This window comes from Cynocephalus volans, chromosome 5 (assembly GCF_027409185.1).
Source record: "Cynocephalus volans isolate mCynVol1 chromosome 5, mCynVol1.pri, whole genome shotgun sequence".
Taxonomy (NCBI): domain Eukaryota; kingdom Metazoa; phylum Chordata; class Mammalia; order Dermoptera; family Cynocephalidae; genus Cynocephalus; species Cynocephalus volans.
This window is the reverse complement of record NC_084464.1, coordinates 159,321,795-159,344,707: the sequence shown is the minus strand read 5'-3', so window position 1 is coordinate 159,344,707 and position 22,913 is coordinate 159,321,795. Positions and strand designations below refer to the sequence as shown.

Genomic DNA, 22,913 nt, shown 5'->3' with positions numbered 1-22,913 from the left:
TAATGCTTGGTATATGAGATCCTGGGCAAAAGACATTTTGGCGGGATGCTGTTTTCATATGTGTGATTTTCCCTTTAAACATCCTATCTAAAGCTGAACAGTATTGTTAACTGTGTAAACATAAAAATATTGAAATAGTAATATATATTAATGTGACTGTCATAAATTTAAAGCAGATTGAAAGATTTACTTTCTAATAATCTGCTATCCTTCAAATAATTAGCTGGATATTACTTATACCAGGTACAAATAAATTTGATTATCAAGAGGAGCTATAAATTGAAGAAAATAAATTAAAGAAAGACACAAAAAAAATTCAGTAAGTTTGGGGTAACACTGGAAGTTACAGTATTATTTTCGGTCAACAGACCACATTTTAGCAAATCAGCCAAAAAGAAAATAAATGTGCCTGAAGTAAAGTATATACGTACTGCTGGCTTGAAGAAACTTGTGGGAACCTTGTGCTTAAGGCAGTGTAGTGAAGGTCTGGTGACCAGACCTGGCTTGATGTTTCCCTTGGATTCAGGGAGGACTTCTGGGGAACAATGCAGCAGGCATTGCTGTGCTGCAACACAGCTCCAGGACACCTCTGGTCCAAAGGGCGGCTCGGCAGGTGCTAGTTATTTGTGTTCTCTCTGTAACAGACATTCTATGCATTATTTCTAACCAGTTCACATCACTTGCCTACTTAAAATCATCCACGGGCTGCCCGCATCCTTTTCTGACCTAACGTCTGGCTATTGCTCCAGCGTGGTCTTCTGCCGCTGTCCCCCATGAGTTTCTACCCTTTAACAACAACACAGGACGTGCACAAATGTCCATACCTCCTTCTTTACCTCTTCTCCCTGCCGACTGCTGTGCATCCTTGAGACTTTAGGACATGACTCGATCTCCCCTGACCTTGGCACGAGTTACTTCCTATACACTCGCGTTTCCCCTGTATGCATTCTTCTGGTCCAGTGACTGCACTGGGACTGTTTGCATTTGTTTTGTGGCTGGTATTAATGTCCGTTGTCTTTATTTTGAACATTTAAAAAGAGTGTATGCCCTTTGTAACAATTCAAACAAAAAGAAATATGTAAAGAAAATAAATTAATAGTCTTCTCTTTTCTCCCAGTTTCATTCTCCAAAGATGATTAATGTGAACTTTTTTCTGTTAATTCTTCTAGAAACTGTTCTGTACTCATTTAATAAATCTATACTTATATGGACACTTTAATTCTTTTTCTTTAAAGGGTAATAATATTATATTTATTTCATCAAAAGGTTTTTTTTCACATAACAGCAGTTCCTATAAAACTGTCAAGATTGGTACACATGTATAGACCAAACTTGTTCATTTTAATAGCTGCTTAATATTCTATAACATAAGTATTCAGCAAAATCTCCTCTTGGTGGTTTCTTATTTTTTCCTACAAACTATGCTTAAGTAAAATCCCTGTATATAAATTATTATACAATGTTACTGTTATTTTTGTTAATAAGAATAACATGATAAACCAACATGTGCACTTAAATTTTTTATCCAAACAGCTAGATTGCTTTCCAAAAAGGTAGAAGCATTTCCCACTCTCTCACACAACGTTCTCATTTAACACACACGCGCTAGCCCTGGAGTCTTTATTTCTGGTAAAGTCGTGTGAAAACATCATGTCATCTTTGCTTTTAATTGTCATTTTTTCTGTCTACCAGTAAAGTTAAGCATCTCTTTACGTTATTAGAGTCTTAGGTTTACTATCTTATGTTCTTTGGTATTGGATTGTTTGACATTTTGTTAAAGTAATTAGTAAAAGTATTCTTTAAGAGTAGGTATATTAGCCCTTTATCCACTAAATAGTCTATAAACATTTTTGTCTCTTTCCATTGCAGGAATTTTTGAAATGCAGGGCATTTTCCCTTACATAGAGACTTACTTGGTTTATGGCTTTCTAAAGAAGCTTTCCCCACCACTCCCATTGCAAGTTTATATGAATTGCCACCTACACTTTTCATCTAATATTTTATTACACTTTTTGATATTTTCATATTTAGATATTTAATCCACCTGGAATTCCTTTCTGCAATGATGAGTGACCAACTATTCACTGCAACTACTGGCTATTCAGTGGTACCCACACCACGTATTAAATAACCACCCTTGCCCTGCCTCATGCAAAGGCCCTCTTTGTCATATTTTCAGTTACACGTATACTGGCAGAAATTTCTAGAATCTGTATTCTGTTCCATTGGCCTTTTTATATGTTTCTGTGCAAACACTATATTTCTTTGCATTATATTAGCTTAGCAAATGGTGATAAGTTGTCATGCCTGCTAGAGTGTTATTTATCTCTGTGCCCAATCTCTCTCTCTCTCTCCCACCCAAAAATTCCACCTGGGGGTCCAATGTGCCTTGTGACAGAATTATATATATAAATTCAAGGACTGATATTTAAATGATAATATCCCTTACATTCAGAACACAGTGCCAATTCATTTACTCAAGTCCTTATTTTTAAATACTTATCATAGGTCCTTTGCCTTCCTTGTTGAATAAATGTATTAGTATTTTATATCTTTTGTCAATATTAGGAATACATTTTTTTTCTATTCTGTCTCTAACTGGATTTTGCTATTATGAAGAAAATCAATTTTTACTTTTACTATGTACGTTGCATCCAGCCACTTAACAAAACTTTCTTATTAATTTTTGTAACTTTTAATTGGGTCTCTTGGGATTTTACGTATGTCATCATGTCATCTGGAAATAAAGATAAATTTGTCATTTTTTTTTTCTTTAACATTGATGACATGTGTTTTATTTTCTTACTTAGGATGGATAATACTAGTCCTAGTGAGCATTTTCATGTTTTGGCAAGTGACTTTATCGAATTTATAGTAGCTTTTATTTGTCTAATGTAGCTGACTTTTACGTGGGGTTTTATTAGAAGCAGCTTCTAAGTTTGGTCAAGTGATTTGAGCTTACCGTTGACATAATCACATACATCTCCTAGCATGAATTGAATTGATGAATATGTGAAGGTTGAGGCCTCCTTACACTTGGAAATGAACCCTTACTCCTACCTTACTTTCTTTTAAGGTACTACGTGTTCACCCTCTTCTTTACTGTCTTTCCATCCTAGAATGTATGTGTTGTGTTTTGTTTACCTCTATATCCTTAGCACCTACAATAGTTTCTGGCACAGACGTGATGCTCAGTAAATATTTCTTAAATAAATAATCAGATTTTCAGGATGTATTCATATTTTAAAACAATACTGGGTGTAACTTGTCAATAACTGATTTAGAATTTTCCTGTTATAAGTTGGTACATAATTTACTTTTCTGATAGCTTTATCGGCCATTTAAATTAAACATATACAAATTTTTTCATGTGAATTGAGAAGAATTAGGAATTGCTTTATCTTATTCTGTGGTTTGTATTTACTTGGGTGGCTGAGAAATATCTATGCTTTAGCTCACAGAAGGTCTTTTTTTGTTATTTCTTTGATTTTTTTTCCTGTGTTAATTATTTACATATGGAGGTCCCCACTCTCACATTCATGGCTTTGAGGAATCATTGTCTCATGATTTCCATTTTATTAATGTTTTCTCTTCTTTTTTTTTTTTCAATTCTTAATGAAATTTTAAAATTCTTAAAATTATATTCTCAAATTCCGTGTGAACCTGATTGAAACACTTTACTGTATCATTGTGTCCTAATTATATTTCCTTAAAATTTTTCTTTAAATTAAAAAAACAAAATTCTCCCCACAGGAAGAGCTGGCCTCTCCCACAGCTGCCAACACCTAAGAGAAGCCTCTCCCTGGAATTCCAGCACCGAGGCAGGCCCGGGCCAGTGGCCCAGAACAGTCCCCTCACACACATACTGTCCACCCAATGCCAGCTCTGAGAACTGCTTAAATGTCACAATGACAAGCCTGGTTAAGAGGGAGAATGTTCACTCTGTCATTTCCTCACCATCCCTTTCTTTGTTTTTATTTGTCTCTTTTCTACTAGACTATGTGCTCTCTTAAGGCCTAGACTGTCCGTCATCTTTGTCTCTCCCACACAGCGTACTTGTCTCAAAATTTTGGGAGAGATGGATAAATAGATTTTTTGGATGGCTCCCTCATGAGTCGAAAGCTTTGATGTTTCTCTATTATTAACTTATTATTAAGAATAGATGTGGTATTAATCAATTTGATTCTGCAATTGGCCAGTCAGTGTGGTAAATATATATAAAACATGCATGCATACACCCACCTCTATACATTTTGCATAAATAGAATGGCTGGCTGCATTTTTAATTCTTCCATTTGTAATTGGTTATTCTGGCATGTGAAAAAACACCTCAGTGTATCATTTATTTCCTAGTTTTATTCATCTTTGTTTTCCTGGATGCATATAGTTCATAGATAAATTTACAATTTACACTTTATTTTCTTTCTTTTCTAAGGAGAAAAGAAAATAAACACAGAGAATGTGGGAAACTATTAAAGGATATAAAGCACTTGCCTTTGTTTTGTCTTGAGTGGAGTGTTTATGGTTGCTTGGGCTTCCTGCAATAAAGAAAACAGGAATAAAAAGAAGCTTTAAATTCTACTTGCCAAAGAAACAAGGACTTTTGAGGGAAAAAAGTTTAGATTCCAAGTCTAAAGTCATTTAAGATGTTTTAAAGCTAGGGTGTTTTTTATTGCTCAATATTTCTCTTTGCTTGTAGCCCAAAACAAGTTATATTATCACTTTGTAAATTACTGCTACCAGAGGCGCGTTCCTCTCGTGCTCGCCGGGCCGGACGCTTTGAGGGTGCAGTTGCTGCGCGGCTCAGCGCTTGGTGCAGGGAGCGGGGCTGCTTTCCAACTGTGCGGCACAGTGGACTCAACAACGCCAGCAATGACAGCGGCCGTAACAGTTATAAGGAAGGTGCAGACTAACAAAGGAGGGGCAAGAACAGAGTGAATCTCTTCATTCCCAGGAGCAGAAACGTCTGGGATGCAGAGTTTCCAGCAATCTGTTTCCCCATGGCATGACTCCATACCTAAGAGAGTTCCCCTGAACCTTCCTTTCCTACTTTTCAAATAAGCTAAGAAGAGCTCATTCATTCAACCATTTGGACACCTAAGGTGCATCAGGCCCGGTGCTGTCACCAGGGATAAAAGGCCCTCAAGCCGGTTGCTCCCTGGTGATGCACAGGCAGGTGACATCAGCACTCCAGAGCAAGGACTCCTTCGAAGGTACGAACACGAAGACACCCCTCTCTCAGTCCTGGGGAATCAGGGAAGGTCTGCAGGACTGGTGACACGTACGCTGAGGCCTGAAGGACACTTGGGGGTTTGAAAGGCGAAGTGGGTAGGACGAAGAGGACAGACTCTGTTCAAGGAAAACCATGGGCAGGGGGTGACAGCAAGGCAGAGCACAGCCTCTGAGACCAGGACAAGGGTCTTCGTGATGGGACTGGGAGGGTGACTGCAGGGGAGATGGTGAGGCAGAAGAGGTGGGAAAGGCTTTGAAGGCTGGGCTCACACCTGTGTGCTCGGTCTGGAAGATAATTAACCAGGAAAATGATATGATTAGACAGCCCTTTTGCATTATTCGCCATTGTTGATTAGAATAAGTTGGGGTTTTTTTGTTTTGTTTTTTTTGTTTTTTGCACATTTAGAAATAAATGTGAAATAACTGCCAACTTCTAGAGATTGCCTGGAACATGCTAGGTACACAATAACTCATCTGGGGATGCTGAGTCATAGAACATTTTCAAAATTATGGCCTGTCTCCTTAGTGCCTGCAAATCATTAGCAGCTAAGACACTTGTTTACACCCGCTCTCGGAGCTTGCATCGTGTAACCAGATAGAGAATCAGTGGTGGGAGATGATGAAAGACAATACTCCGTGTTAACAACAAAACACTTTCCCATCTTTATTTATCTTAGAGCAAAAGCTGGAAAGCTTTGCCTAAACATAAAACCAGCAAATGCTAAGGATGCCGTTGTGCTCTCTCCAGCTGACACACTGTGAGAGCAGGAAACCTCTGGCTTCTGAAGGAGATAAGGAACGGCTAGAAGAGCGAATATTGACTTTTATAGTCTGGCTAGGCTGCAAAACTGAAAGAGAAGAGATAGGCTCAATTTCTATACTGAGCAGATGACTCACATAAGTAACTGCTATTATGTTAAGGTTAGACAGAAGTTACAATCCCCAAACTTTTATTGGAAGGGGGATAGGAATCCAGGAAAGCTGGTACCGCACCCGAGCAACTAACCGCTCAGCTGGACGTCACACCCCGGGAAAGAAAAGTGACTGCTGCATTGCGTGTCATCATGATCCGGGTTCTCCTGCGTGACCAGTTGTCCTGGGAATAAGTTAAACATCAGCCAGGCACAGAAAGACGAGCACTGCGTGACCTCACTTACATGTGGGATCTAGTAAGATCGAACTCATGGAAGTAAGGAGTAGAAAGATGATGGAGAAGGAGGGAATGGGCAGTTGTTAGTCAAAGCGTATGAAGTTTCATACAGACAGGAGAAGGAGGTTCTGAGCACTGTTGCACAGCAGGGTGGCTATCGTCGGCAATAATTTATTATATGTTTTGAAATAACAGAGAGTAAATTTCAAATGCCTCACCATAAAAAATGATAGGTAAGCGAGGTGATGGGAATGGTAAGTAGTTTGATTTAATTGCCCCGCATTGTATACAGATATCAGAACATCACGTTGTATCCTGTAAATGTATCTAATTATGATTTGTTAATCAAAAATAATATTACTAATATATATATTTTTTAAACAGGAAAGGCTGCCTCCTCTGGCCATCAGGGACCCCTAGCTCTACCTCAGGAAACCCATGCTAGATGGAATAAATGCAACCTTAACAACTGTCTCTTAGTTCCAGGAAGTTTAGAGTCAGGGACCCTTAATGAATGCTAAGAGCAAGATAATCATGAACAAGCAGAGAAATATCAACAACTGTAGTCAAAGCATTTGCTCTAAAAGTTCCCCAGTGTCATATAATGCAGGCGACATCGCTAGAGTTAAAGCTCTGTCCAAGACAATCAAGAAAAAGGAAAGTCCTTGCTTTCCAAGCTGGAAGATAACATAGAAATTAGTCTTGGAAGTGCCTCTAGACACTGCTAAACAATCAAAAATCTCTTCTGGATAAGTGATCTTTCAAAGTCGGTGACAAAGAAATAGTAATGGAACATATTTTATGCCGTCATGCCTCAGTTATTTTGGTAGAGAGAAGATTGACAGTGAAGAGTCACTTCAAAGAGCACTTGTCCAGGCCCTCAAAGCACTGGCATGAGTACGATGGGATGACATTAATGCTCATGTGCGTGAAGAACCACAGTCCCCGTTATTGCCCTGCCCAAGCGTGGCACCCTCCAGCCAGTCTCTGGACCCAAGTTCTTGCTCTCTGTTCCTGCCCTGGCTGCTCCACGTGCTCCAGCTGCTGCGTCTGAACCCAGTGCCTGCGTTCCTTCTGGAGCAAAGCCTCCTGTTCTCCTGCAGGGCTCACTGCTCTCTTGCCCCCAGGGCTCAGTGCTCAGGCATCTGCACAGCACTCAGTGTGTTTACTCAGTGTTTGTTGAAGTGTCTCTTTCTTCTCCCGGCTTATGAACTCTTTCAAGGATTTTGTGTGCCCTTGTGTCCCCAGCCCCTAGTGGAGGGCTGAGCAAGGAGAAAGTATTATTATTATTATTTTTTAAATGGATAAACATTGGGGGGAAAAAAAAGTCCTGGAAGCATGGTTATTTCTCTAGATTAAATAAACTAAGTAACTGGGGAAACATCAGGCATGCTGGATCCAGGGTACAAATGACGTCCCTGGGGTCTCTCTCTCTCCCTCTCTCCCCCTCTCCCCCTCTCCCCCTCTCCCTCTCCCCCTTTCCCTCCCCCTCCCCCTCCACCCCTCTCCCTCTCCCTCTCCCTCTCCCTCTCTCTCTCTCTCTCTCTCTCTCTCTCTCTCTCTCTCTCTCTCTCTCTCTCTCTCTCTCTCTCTCTCTCTCTCTCATCACCATTGCCTTCTGTGCACTGTCTTGGTTCTCTGACAGGTATCTCTGCATGGTCACGTGTGGGAAGATGTTGTATTCGGATTGATTAGGCCAGCGGTGCCTGCTCACCCCTGGGCTAGGTAGGGGGAAGGGAGGTACTGCCATCTGAGCATGCTTAAGCAATTACCTAAAGCCCAGAATGAGCTTTTTATTCTTGTCTGAACAAAGCCATTTATATAAACTCATGTATTTTGTGAGACAATAATGACCTCAAACCTTTTATTTTGGTTCAAAAGTCATTTTAAATATCTTCTTCAACAACCCCCACCCCCTTTTATTCTTAAAATAATGACTATCAAGTCATGGCTGAGTGGTATTGCACTCGGAATAAACTCTGGTCAAGGCACACTGATGAATTAGCAGCACAAGTGTAGAAGGGGAAGGTAAGGGTGGTTCTGTTGGTCACCTTTTGTTTTGAGGTTGAGCTTCTTGAAAGCACATACATAAAAAATGTAATTGTTAATCTCTGGCATTAAAGGGAAATATAGGAAATACCTATGAATTTATTTATGTACACATTTCAAGTATGTTAAAACGCTTTGTTTGGACTGAGTTGAAAATAGCATAGTACTGGCTAACATAAATGCAAGTGTCTAGTACTTTAAGGATAGTCCTGCAAGATTACTGAGATTTTTAGATAATATTATGTTTCAGAACCAAATTACTTATTACCCTGGGGGTCAGAAGTGTTTTGAATTTAGAAATTTTTAGATTTTAGAGAGATTATGCAATTAGTACATTTTTAACTCTGAAATGGCTCCAGGATTGTCTGTATGATGCCAATTTTAAAAGAATTAGTAATTTTGCAGTGAAAAGTATGAATATGCAAACTTAAATGGGAAAATACAGACTAAAAATCATGTCATGCAAGTTCAGGTCAGGTTTTACCATAAATGAAAATTAGTTCCAAATTTAGAGGAAAAAATAAAACTTTGGGTTTTTATGGTCTTTTGGAATTTAGAATTTAATTTTTTTATTTTTATTACCTATTACACACTGGCCTAGAGAATAGACCTGGTTTATGCTTTTACTTTTGTTGAATAATAAGATAAAATTTTAAAAATACTTTTGAAATGGAACCATAGCTGTATTGATATCAAAACGGCCATGCTAGTAGGCCTGGCACTGATGAAATCAGAGAGCCACGTGCTACATTTACATTTACGTCTCAAACTGTCTCTTCTGTTTACGGTGGCTGGGCTTGGAGCGTGCATGCATGCCTTCTGCATATGCACTTACGTGCATGTCATGTGTGCATTTGTCATTACTCACAGGAGGGTGGACACCACTGAAGGCGATGGTGGTGGTTGTGGTGTGGACAGGCAGCAACCGACAGGTTCCTTCTCAGCAGGGATGTGTTATGGTTTTGCTCTTTGTGGGAGGATATTGATTTTCTTTCTCCTGATAAACTTTGCACATCATCTAGAGGCTTTGTTAACATCTTATTAAGGAAAACAAACATTATTTAACACAACAGACTCATGAACTTTTTAGGTAGGTTTGATTTTAAACTGGCATTGTTAAATTTAAAAAGTCTGCAAGTATTAGACAATCTAACATGTGGCCTAGTTATTTCCTATCAAAACTCATATATGGTGAGTTCCTGACTGTTTACAACGCCATGTAAGCTGAACACTTCAGTATGGACTCGAAGACAGGGTTGGGAAGTCACCAGACGAGCAAGCCTCGACGTGCCTATTGTAAAGCTTCACTCTGTACAAGGCAGAGAGTGTCATAGTTATGGTTCATTTGGCATGTTTTAACTTAGAGAAAAATCAAACTTTGGTAGTAACATTCATAACGAAACTGCTGGATAAATAATAAGACTTAAACTAATAGTTGTTTCTTCCAAAAGAACCTGCATCTCACCACATGAGGGACTGTTACAGCCTGTACAATTTTGGAGGAGAGGAGAATCAGGAGCGTCTGCTGTTGTTAGCCACGACAGCGTTTTAATTTGGACTGACTTTAAGTGACAGGTTGTCTGTCTTAACTTGATAACTGTGAGAACCTCTTTGGGATAGATGTGAGATGCTTATTAGTAGTTTATCTGATAAGTAGTGACCACGGCCCTGTATCCTCAGTTAATCTCATTAGAAAATTTGGGTGGATAATCTCTTGACAGGTATAGTTGGGTTTAAACTCAATGCACAGTGTAAATATCTATGTATCTTTAATATATTTTACAGAGCAATATCTGAATGTATCTTTTTTTTCCTTTGGTGGAGGCTCATTGGAATGTGTTACCACTAACCAACAGTGCACCGCAGAGGATTTTGATTTCACAGGCTGGATTCGCCTCATAATGATGCAACAGTCATCTGCTGGTGACTTTCAGATCCACAACACCTCTTTTCCCTCTCTGCTCTGCATGTTGGGGCTGACCGGAGCAAATGCCAGCTCTCAGACTCCTTTGCCTGCTCAGGCTGGAGACAGAGGGCAGAGAGAAGGCAGAAGGCAGGGGTGTTTCTCTCTCTCTCCAGGGGTGTCTCTGGCAATGGCTGCATCTCATCCATTCATTGTCCCAGCTCCCACCAGCCAAGGGCAGAGCTGTGGCAAGCCCACCCCCTTCTCTCACTGCCTTCCAACCCAAGGTGGTAGCTGCCCCTAAGGAGTCTGATCTCTGGGTGGCCTCCTTTCTCTGTTTAGCTCCTCTGTGCTTCCAGCACCTTTGCAACTAGATCTCAGTGTTAAATTCCCTCACTTGAAGTACTTGGTGTGGGCCCCGTTTTCCTACATAGACCCCAAACCATGCCAGCAGCCACTCAGTTACTCGTTAAGTACAAGCCATATATTCATTGCAATCTTCCTAGTGAAAATTGTGTGTCCCTGTTATTGTATCAAGACAAAGACATTTTTCCTTTGGGGGATATTAACTAAGAAAGATTTGAAGACTGAAATGGAAATTAACTCTTTGTAAAGATAGGTATAATATTTTATTTGGAAAACAATTGTTAAACAGTATCTATAAAACTTTTAACTGTAGGATGTTCAATAGAAGCTATTCGACGGTTCCTGGGTAAATGAGAAGTCAGGTCTCGTTGCTAACTATTTTTTTGAGGTTTGACTAGATTATGAGTGGGACAAGCAGGACCCTCAAGCCAGGCGTCAGCTATTTTTATAGTAATTTCAGACCCATCAAATTATATTTGGAATTGACAAATCAGCTTCTAATACTATACATTTTTGTATGACTGGGTTCCTGGTATTAACCTGATTTCCAGATCTAGCTGGTTTACTTGCTCATTTCCATACTTTTTGCTTTAGTTTTCTCCTGTGTTTGTGAGAGGTCCTGTTTGTACGTCATGAGAAAAGCGCGTAGTGTCGTGAGCAGAAAGAGGATGCTGCGGACGGCAGACTGGAACTGGCGTGGGCCACGTTCGCCGCTCTTTCCCCCGGTGTACCTTTGATATTTCTGGGTCTGACTTGATTATATGGGCAGGCATCTGCCATCTGGAGTGAGAGGGCAGGTGAGTTATGATAAAATATAAGAATTCAGTGAGAGGAAGGAAAAGATCTCAGCCTTGTCCAAAGAAGTGGTACAAATGTGAGTGAGTACATTTCTAAGAAATTAAGGAATGCAACTTTGTTGAATTTCCTATTTAATACTAAGGGGGAAACCACTTATGTAGGTAGCATTCAAGAGTGCTAATATGAGGCAAGCACATTTCTTAAGGTCCTATTTTTTTCAGATTTTTTAAAAATAGTTTAGACTATCATTGAAAACAAAATGAAACTGGCCAGGTACTGTCATAGATTTTAGCTCTGTGACTAATTAAGGCTTCCCAGAAGTCAATGTTTTGTTCTAAATGAAATGAGCTAGCCAATGCTTCTGGTTAGGTGGAGGAATTCATTTAATTTAATAGGACTTGTTTTTTTCTTTATGTAATTGATTTATCTGTGAGCTGGCATTTGTAAGAGGTGGGATGAGACTTTATTTACCCACAGTTAAGGATTCTGTGCTGGCCTCATCAGAAATGTCAGTTGTACCCCCTGATGTTCTAGCACATTCTCCCTGCTATACCCACAGAGGACTGCTTCCCTAGTGACCTGGAAGCAACTTCCCTGGCCAACACCCAACACCCACTGGAACTATAACAATGCCACCTTGAGTAGCCTGTCCCTTGGAGGTAACCACTGTCACTCAGCCCAGCTCCAGATGTTTTCTGGACCACTTGCTGGGTCCCTGCCATGCCCCTGATGACAGGACCTCACAGAGGTGCCAGCTTTCTGACCAACCTGCCTGGACTCTAGCTAGAAGACTTTCTTGATTTTGGCTTCCTTGATTTTTTAAATCAGAATAATCAAGAGAAATAAAACAGAGAACAGAATTCCTAGACAGTTACTCCCAAAGAATCACACAACTGTCTATGAGATGACACCCTAGGTAAACAAGCTATCCGAGATACCCAAGGTAGAAATTTTGCAAAAGGCTCCTCTAACTTCTGTTGTGTTTTGCTTTATTGTTTGTTTTGAATGCAGACTGGAAATATTAGAAAAGACTTTGCAAATCCTAGCCCACTATTATGCAGGAGAGGAAATGACCAGATCACTTTGCTCACTAGCCTGTAAGGAAAGGCACTTCTACTACTGGAGACAATTCTCCATGGGTCTCTCAGGTGCTACTGCTCATCCTGGAAGGGGGGCACTAACTACCTTTTTATCTGCACTATCTTGTCAAGGAAGTTGTACAGCAAACGACCTTGGAAGACAGACCTTGGAAACGACATTTTGCCAAAGCAAAAGGCAGATTTGCTTATAATCCAGTATAATAAAGATAATGTGTCCCTTCAGGACAGAAGGAAGGCTTGCTTACAGCTCCTTATAAAAGAACTGAGTTCTGTAGGCTCGGGTTCCCCAGTGGTACTACAAAGCAGCTGTGCACGCAGTATCTAGCCTAGCCCATCACTTCATCCCCTGGAAACCAGGGTGCAGGGCAACCGATGTAATATGGTTCTCAGGCTTCCTTCTGTCTGCGCTGTGATTTATGCAGTCCTTTGTCTCTGATCCAGCAGTCTCGTGTCTTCTGCCAGCATCCATGATACTGCAGCAAACTAATTTGTTTGCTTGCAAGCTGGATAAAATCTCAGACCCTTCATAGTTCCTGCCAATTACTCTACTAGTATCGAAAAACCTCCTTTTGTAAAATTGGTAGTGAAAGAACAGAAATTCACTGATGAGACATACATATTTAATATACAGAGTTAGTAATTTGTATTTTAGTTTTGTCACACCATATGAATTACTAGAATTTTCCAAATATATATAACTTCTTATACTATTATCTGTAAACACCCACCCCCAGTAAAAAGGATTTTGGCTTTTATCTGGCTGAATTTTATCTGGTGTTAGAACAATTTATGATAAGTTAGCTGAACATGTACCAGTAGCTTTCTGCAAGCTAAGAAAACATATGAATACTTTCTATCTATCTGTATATGAAATACCTTCTCAATAATCACACCAACTCAGCTTTTTTGGAGAATTAGTTTGTATTATGAATGAGGATTTTTTTTCACATCTGCAAAAGGCAGTTGTAGCTAGCTCAATGTATTTCATAAGGGTCAATCATGTCCTCCACACTTTTTGTTTTGCTGGTCAGGAATTGTTTTAAGTCTTTTTCTCAATATCCTTGAACTGATCTTTGAAGGATTTGTAAAACATTTCAGAAGATTGCGTGAAAAGGATGGCATTCTGTGTTCAGAAAAAAACAAAAACGCAGTCAACCAGCTGATTTCATGTCACTGCAGGGAAGGACCTGGGCTCGTGGGCAGAACACCATAGACATGCCCGGACCTGGGCTCCTTCGCACATACTGAACCCCAGTCTGCTCTGGCAGGACTTGACCCACCCTCACCATGGGTTGAAGACCGCAGGTCAGAGGGCCGGCTAGTAGGCCACTGCTCTGGTAGGATAGTTCCAGTTGACTACAGTCACACCATCCGGGATTGGTAAGAGACTGTAGTGAAGGACAGCCTGGGTCCCAAACACCTGGCTTTGGGATACTTCTCTGTAAAATGGCGCACTCCAGATTTCTGGAGAGTAGCATATTTTACCTGAGATGTGGTGTTATCTTTAGATGCAGTAAACAAGGTCTGCTACAACTGTAGTCTTTTGAGAGAAGAGAGTTCACTCACTTTGCCACTACTGTTAGTGAAACTCAATGATTCTGAAAGCATGGTACCCAGAGCAGTAGCAACAGCGTCACCTGGCAACTTGTTAGAAAGACAAATCCTTGACCCAGCCCCAGAACTTAGAAAATCTGGGGGTGGGGCCCAGCAATCTAGTTTAATAAGCCCATGGCCCTTGCCCCACCCCACCCAAGTGATTCTGATGCCCACTAGAGTTTGAGATGACTGATGTTGCCCACAGTATCGCATGTCAGAGGAGAATGAAGTTAGATTACAAGATGAGAAAGTACAAATTAAGTGGTGCTATAAATTTATAAGAGCACAACAATGACACTTATTAAATAAATCTATGAATGTTTCATTTAAGAAAATATATCTATACCAAGGTCCAGTGTTTGATCCCTATACCAGCCAGCTGCCAAAATATATATACATTTAAGTATATATATAATGTCTATCCTGTATACCATACACTGTTAGGATACAAATATGAATAAGGCATTCCACAATATCTCAGGGTGAAAAAGCTGTGGCCTGCAGGCAAAATCCAACTTGCTACATATTTTTGTAAATAAAGTTTTATTAGGACACAGCTACACCCATTCATTTGCATATTGTCCATGGCTGCTTTTAGGGTACATGTTGACTTGAAAAGTGGGACAAAGACCAAATAGCCCACAAAGCCAAAAACATTCAATATCTGATGCTTTACGTAAAAGTCTGTTGACACCAGGTCTAGTGTTTAAAGGGAAAATACTTTCCACATTCCAGGCAGTCATACACACGTGGACTTAGGAGTAAGTGTCGTGCACAAGGGTTTTTCTATCGTCCAGCTATATATTTGTGTAGCAGAAAATTTAGCTTCACAGATGTTAGTATCACGGAAGGCATAGAGACTGTTTGACAAGAAGCAGGGCAGTTACTGGTCAAACACCTTGGTTTATGAATGGAAAGAACGGGTGTGAGAACATATATAGAAATTAGAAAAGAAAGAAATGAGGAAAAGTAAAAAAAAATAAAAATGGTTGAGAAGGAAGAATATTATCAATCAAAAGAATGTGACCTATATGAAAAGATAAAGAAGTGTGCTACAGGACATGGCCGGGAAGGAGCTAAGAAGGAGACAGGTGCTGGGTTGGGACATTCCCAGCTGCCTGGCATGGGGGATGGGTGAGGCGGGCAGCTGAGTGTCCCAGGGAACTCTGGGAGGTCACAGCAGGGCGGAAAGGAAGCAGGCGCTGGTTGAGGTGGGGAGAGCATTTCTCTGCTGCTCTCCTGTGGGTCTGCTCTAAGTCCACCTGTACTCGTGTGCTTGTTGATGGTAGGGTTCTCCAGATTCCTTACTCTGTACTGCATGGTTGCTGCAAAGTGACCAACGCTTAGGGATGCTGTAGTTCCCTGGAGGATGCTTGGGTTACTTCTTGGCTTCACCTCTTACCGTTAGACCATGGGCAAATCACTTCGTGGCTGAGGGTCTCCCTTTCCTCATCTGTGAGATGCTATTTTACGTTTCCTCCTCCATTCACATTCTATTATTCTTCTGGATTCCTTATTACTGAGGGGTTTGCTAAACTAGGGGCACAGAATGTTTCCCCAGCTCCCTGGCTTAAAGAGCAAAAGAAGGAATGACTTGCCCAGACACTGGGGCCCTTCTAAAAGGGAATGGTTGACCAGTCTGGCACAAGGGCTTTCTGATTTATTCCTAACTCACACCTAGTGACAGATTTCTTTTCTTGCCCAAAGAGATTGTTTACTGTTGAAATGTTTAGAGAGGAAAAAATGGCCAGCCAAGATCCATGCATGTGATCATATATCTCATTCTTTCAGGAATTTTTCTTTAAATGTGGAGCACACCCGACCTCCAACAAAGAAACATCAGTAGCTCTGAACCTAATCACAACAAATAGCCGAGATATCACCTGCATAACGTGTGCAGACATCAGGTAAGAGTCTGGAAACAGTCTTGTGTTCAGCATCCTGCTCTCCCTGTACTGTCCTCCTGTGTGAATCTTCTTCGGTAACCTCACCTTCCTAGGGAACATCTGATTTACTTTGATGCTGTCCACCTATTTTTTGTATATTTTAAGGGTATGAAACTATTTAAAATGCCGAATAGTTGTTTTAGTAAGTAGTCCAGTAAGGTTCTAAGATATGTGCAATGACATCTAAAAATGGTGTAATCTTAGTTGATATTAAGACATAAACTCATGTATTTGAGTGTAAAATGTAAACTTATCCATATCAGTGAGTTCTAAAATAAAATTAAAATATGATGCCAGCATTAGGAATGGAATACCAGTTATGAACACCGTTTATTCCTGGACTTGCTCATACATTTTATTATTTTTTTTAAAATGTCCTTTTCATACACTTTAGTTCTTGCACATATTTGTTTATACAAAGGTATTTCAAAAAGTTAGTAGAAAAATGAAATTAAAAGATAATACAATACATCCATGAAATTTTTGAAGTATTCTCACGTTTATATTGGAGCTCACATACACCCCAAACGAAAGCGTGTAGCTACTTTTGAACCCGGTTATTTCTCATCCCAGTGAATGAATACAGGAAAAGAAAGAAAATGTGGAAATGGCCTATTAGAAAAAAAGGGAGAATGACTAGATTTGAATTATAGTTTAGGAGCCAAGGACAAAGGAAAAGAAACGTGTCTGTTTAATCTGCAGAGTAGACAGTTGTGTGTAGAATTCCTTACCCTACACTGTTCGAGTGGACAGAGTGAAAGAAAGCGAATGGACTTAGAACATTGTTTGTTCTCCAAGGCTGGCTAAGAAGCCCAAATTGTACCAGTGGCAACGCAGCCCTGACATCAGGAGACCTTTTTAGTGAACTGCCAAAATAAATTGATGAATAAAGTCAAAGAATCTTTTGTTGCAGACTTTTAAGCCAGAAATACCCCATTCATTTTAAGTGTTGTCTCTCTTTGGCCTTCGGGACTGTTCTAGATAGCCTTCAAAGTTCCTTTAAACTCTGTGATTTCGTGATTAGTGGATATTGATAGTCCTAACATGGTATTTTTATTCTTTTAATAAATTTGAATTAAAATGTTAACTAATGGAAGCCTAAAAACCCTAACAACATCTGTTCAACAGACCTGTTTCCAAGAAGGAATAAAAATGAGACATATTTTTCTTTTTGCTGTATGTTTAGTCACTGCTGTGGCAGAGAGCATCACAATATTGCCTAAAAACACAGCATTTCAACCTCCCTTGGCAAGGCAAGTGACTCTGTGTGGCTAATGCTCTCAACCTGGAGGAAGAACAGCAAAGATTATGCTTCTGGTATTTCAGGAAAGGACATGGAAAGTGCTAAAAATGAGGGCTCAGCTGCTCTGATAGCAATAGATAATGATATCACTTCAGTTTTCCAGAGAAAATATTCAAAACATTTTTCCTTACGTCAGAATGAGCCCACCAGCCGGTATTTAGAAACCTTCCATTAAAGTTGATAAAGGTGACATTAAAATATGTAATGATGATCATATTATCCCTCTACGAGCATCGCCCTCTCAGTTTCCTGCTGCTAAGCTGTCACTTTTATATTAATACCTAGCAACATTGTTCAGAGAAAATGAGCCACCTCCCAGATACACAGGGAGATAATTGCTGGGAAAATAATATTGTTGCAATAAAATATTTTATATTATGACTTTTGGGGGATTTTATAAATAGAAGCTACTATAGTCAATTAAATTTAAGTGTGTTTGTGTGTGTATAGCCAACCACTTGATTGAATAAGGTCCTTTCTTGGATAAGGAAGCAGAGGAATGTCCCATATATAGGAAAGAGGAAAGGACACTTTCATCTTACTTTGATGGATTCGTGTGTAAGGTGTCATGAAAGCCTGCACGTGGACACCTCGGTACTATATGTGGTATTTTAATGCTCATTGTGGGTTTTTCCTGATAATGCTTTATTTTTTAATTTAGAAGTTACTCACAAGAAACTATGAAAAGTATTAGAAATGATTTTTTTCCCTAGTGTTTTGTAAGATTTTGGTTTAATTCTTTCCGGTATTTTGATTATGCCTGAACATTTGTGTGTGTGCAGTATATAGTCATATTATGTGTATAGTTTTGTATCCAGCTTTTTCCATTTAACATGTTACATTTTCTCTGCCATGAAATATTCCATGAAAACAATTTTTTAAAATAGGTGCGTAAGATTCTATCATTTGAGAATATTCTGACCATTTCCCTATTGAGGATCACTTAGGTTACTGCTAGTTTTTAAAAAAACAAGTAAGACTGAAATTCATATTCTCTTACAGAATTCATTGACTGAATGCTTTGAATCTAAGAACATAGTCAAAGAAATGGGAACAGGTCAATGGTAATGGGCATATTTAAGGTTCTTGATGCGTGCTGCCAAATTTCTTTCCAGAAACACTGCACCATTTTAGATTGTGATTGCCCATATTTGAGAGGGCTCCCTCCTGCATCTTTCCAGCATTGAGCATGTTCATATTTTTAGTCTTTGCCCATTTAATACAGGAAATTATTTTCATCATTAATATTTATTTTTTAATTATTAGTGAGTTCAAGCATTTCTCATTTACTCATCTTAAATTTTGTTGTGAGGGAACAACACAAAACTTCCTCAGTACAAAAGCTTTAGGAAAAATCTGCAAAACAGATCTGGTCTCAGCAGTTACTTTATCATTAACCAGCAATTGCTTTCTTATTCACTATTTGTAATATCAGTGTCTTGTATTAATAGAAGGTTTACTGGCTTTTGAATATATTTCTTTGGTCTTTATTTTAAAATAGTATATCTTCCTGGAGGTAAATCAAAAATCACAATTAATTACTGATTTGAAAATAAAAGGTTTTGATATCTTTATATTTTATGATCATTCTATTTATTTTTATATGTGTATTAATCATACATTATTAATCATGATAGACATAATTAACCATATAATACCATATAATAGATTAAAATCTGAGGATAGTGCTAATTTATCTATAAATATATTTTCTGTGTACCCCTTATCATACTAATGCAAGATAAGAATTTTATTTATTTTTGTATTTCACAAACATATACTTTTTATAATAAGAGAATAATATCTTTTATCTATCCATTTAATAATAAATCAAGGAGCCCCGATGCCACTAAGCTAACTTTTTGACCTTAAGAAAATAGCATAATCTCTTTGGCCTTCAGTTTCCGTATGAAATCTAGGAATTTAAGTAGGTAACCCACAAAGCTCTGGCTGGTTCTAAAGGACTGTGAAAGGAAGGCATAGCACTTGTCCACAGCTTATAAATTGATCGTGCCTGTTGAGAAAACACTTGTTTGCAGTTTTATCTACCAACAGATGTGGAAATAAAAGATGAGGTTTTCAGTGATACTGCCTACCAAATCACATACGTGGTTATAATCTGTAGGAAGATTGATTAGATAGGTATGCTATTCATTGCCAGTTTGTAGGCTTAAAATTTAATTCAGATATACAATTTGTGTCCTTTGAACTTAGATTCAAGATAAAATATTTTCCTCCCTCTTAAAAAAACAAGTGAACTACTTGAGGACCAGAACATCCTGAGGTTGTGAACCTGCAGGTTCTGTTCCGCCATCAAGCCTTGCCGTCTCCTCCTCTTCTCTGCAGTAGTGATCTGATCTTTATCCACTCATGGTCATCAGTTGGGAGTCTGAGATTTACGAATAAAAATGTAGTGAGTTGAACAAAAAGCAAAAACGTGAGCCAAGCACAGAAAATGTAGCACGGGAAGGCAGAAGGGCTGTGTTATTTAGTATATCTAATAGAAATTACATCAAAAGGTTCAAAACATTCCTGGATACCTCAGTTTGACTCAGGAATAACAATATTAAGTCATGTAAAAATGACATGGGCAAATCCGCAGGGACATGTGTGTTCTTTCCGTAACCAGCATGTATATTTTGGGGTTCACCATGTGTATGTCCCCTGAGGGAAGACGGGATTTCTGTGCCTTGAATCTCACACTACAGTATTATTCTTCACATATTTTTAAAATGTAAAATCTGAAAACATACAAAATAGAAAAATTATTACCATGATATCATTTGGGAAAAAAAATATTTTTACTCTTTCCCTGTTAATGCTCTTTTTAAGACTGCCTAGTACATTTCTATAGTTTTTTCTATCTCTATTCACCATTACACAGTTTACAAAGCTGGTGAAAAACTAAAAATTAATCGCATTCGTACAGTCAAAATGTAACCTTCCAGAAACATGTTTTAAAACCCAGTCCCCAGCAGACCATCAAATCTCAGAAGTGGTACTACCTTGTAATTTCCTTCCGCTCTTCCAATAAAAACTTAGGTTTTTGATGTCACTGTTGTTTGATATAAATGGTTTTATTATTTCCTTGCCTTCAAATTTGTCTTACAATTCCCTCGGCTTGTTGAAGCAATGCCACCATGCATTGCAGACTTAAAAGATTTGCTTGGGCCTGGAGATTAGCAAAGATTTATCTCAAAGTCCATTTGTGCTTGTTCCTGGTGTTCCTGAGGGAGAGTGACTTAACTGTCATTTGACGGTATTTTGGCATGCATGTATTCCTTCGTTTGACAGGAGAGATAAGAAACGGGGATCTTAGTTACTTATGTTCCCTTTGAATGCATTTGTTATGTCTTAAGCTCCTTTTGTCCATTCACATTTTGATGTTGGTTATAGTTGGCATTTCTTTATGATTCAGAATTACTATAAAAGTCCTTTATCTGTCTAATTTTTGAGACATTGCTGATGACTATCTTCTATTAACTTAACCTTTTCTTAACATTTTGGGGTCAGATGGGACCTGATAGTTTTATCCAGTGTTCAGGCTTTTAGGAGCCTGGTCAGAGACTCAGGTATGCTCACATAGAATCTAACTGGAATTTTTAACATGGCCTTTTTCAGTAAGTGGCTTTATTTCATAAGGAAAAATTGTTGGAAGTCTTTTGTGTGTTGCAGCACTAGAGTTCTGTTTGTGCACACAGAGCTATATATTTCCCCTATTAGACCCAAAGAGTTTGCATACTCCCAGGTAATGTGACATGCCAGGGACAAAAGATACCTTCATGTAAGTGGGGGAGTGTGTTGGAGTATCCATTTTATATAGTGTTATAGAGAATGGTAAATGGTGTAATTTAACTGATCAAGAATACAAAAAATTTACATTACAATAAACAGGAATATGTTATAGAGTAGAGTGTAAAATCTTCTAACTTTTTAAGATGAAAGAGGAAACTTCAAAGATATGTCTTCCAGCTAGCAGGCTACTTCACGCCGCGTCCCAGATCCCATGGGAGTACATTCTCCCTACCTATGCCAAGAGTGACTGTTTCCAGGAAAAGTGTGGAGCACTAGATCTAACCCCATCCCGAGGGAGAGCTGCTATAAACCCTTCCAGAAAGGAGAATCCATCCTTCGATTAAAGCCTCCCACAGAAGGCGATCACCTTGCCCCCTTTGAGATGACCAGTGATTCTTCAGCTACATGAACTTAAAATAATTTGGACTTCTATTTTATAGATGAAGAAATTGAGGCTAAGACATTTAAAAGATTACATCTGGTCATACCACAAGGAAGTGGTTACACCAGCCCTCAAACCAATTCTGCATGGTTTGCCACTTTCCTCCGTCGCACCTTACTCCCCCTGCTCGGTCCTGGTTCTCTGTATGGTAAAAGGTAAAAGGCAGGGCTGTCTGGGGAGGGTGGAGGTGGATTTGCATGTGAAAGGGAAAATATAGCAGTAACATGAGATACAGAGACAGGAAAAAGCCAGACTTGCCACTGCGTGCCCCATCAGAAAAAAACAGAGCTGCTTCCCAGTCTGTCTGCTCTGCAAAACTGCAGGCTGCTTGGAGGACAAGATCCAAACTTGACTCACACGCAAACGTGACTGAGCCTCCCTGCAATGTCCAGCACAAGTATTTGTGTCACAGAGGCTTGAACTGAAGTAAACCTGCTTCATGCAGTGCAGCAAACAGAAAACAAATTCTTTTTATATGGAACAGTCTCCTTTTAAAAATGTCTTCTGAATTTAATGGAATTTTCCAGAAGTCAATTAAATAAAATAATAAATTAGAAATCAATGTAGAGTTTTACGGAGCTATTAGGAATAAGGGGGAAAGTGCAATTTTGAAGTCTCACCCCATAGGATATAGATTACTTGACCATATTGTTTGGGGTCAGTTACTTATGAAAACAGAGAAGAAGTATTTTATTCACATTGGTACTTTGAAACATGAACCATGTCAGTTTTAATGTCAGTGTGTGACCTTCATTTCTCCTGGGGTGAATCCCGTAGAGTTCAGATCCAAGCAGCTGCATCAGCAGGGATTCCTAGAGATGTTACAGGTGCTTGTGCATAAAATTCCTATCCCTTACCTTTCCTTTTAACTGTCACTGCAGGCACACAGCAGCCCCGGCTGGCACAAGGAGGGCAGTATTGCAAGTCCTTCTGGACCGATTTTGTATCTGTTAAGGTCAACCTTGCATGTTGCAACCATCTGGATTTTAAACAGTTCATTTTCTGCTGTTGAATGTTAAGAAAGAAGCACGACATTCCTAAAGCATCCAAGAGGCCTTTGCTAGGACCTTGTTGACAGTCGCTTTATTTTTAAGGTCCATTTTTGTCAGTAAGAAATGCCCACATAGTCTTCAAATAACTATTTTTTATTTAGGAAACTATTGCGTGACTTGTGCATTTATTTTTAATTGCAATTTTATCCTTGCATTTAGCAATTGATTATAAACTAGGTGA

General features: G+C 39.1%; 1 protein-coding gene across 6 annotated transcripts in view; it reads left to right on the top strand.

The window, feature by feature from the left end:
* PRKN (parkin RBR E3 ubiquitin protein ligase) overlaps positions 1–22,913 on the top strand; it is a 1,299,935-nt gene that overhangs the window by 694,228 nt on the left and 582,794 nt on the right. For all 6 annotated transcript variants that reach the window (XM_063096536.1, XM_063096534.1, XM_063096533.1 and 3 more), the window contains one exon: positions 15,986–16,101. In XM_063096536.1, coding sequence (XP_062952606.1) covers positions 15,986–16,101 — 116 coding nt within the window. The remainder of the gene's footprint in view (positions 1–15,985; positions 16,102–22,913) is intronic.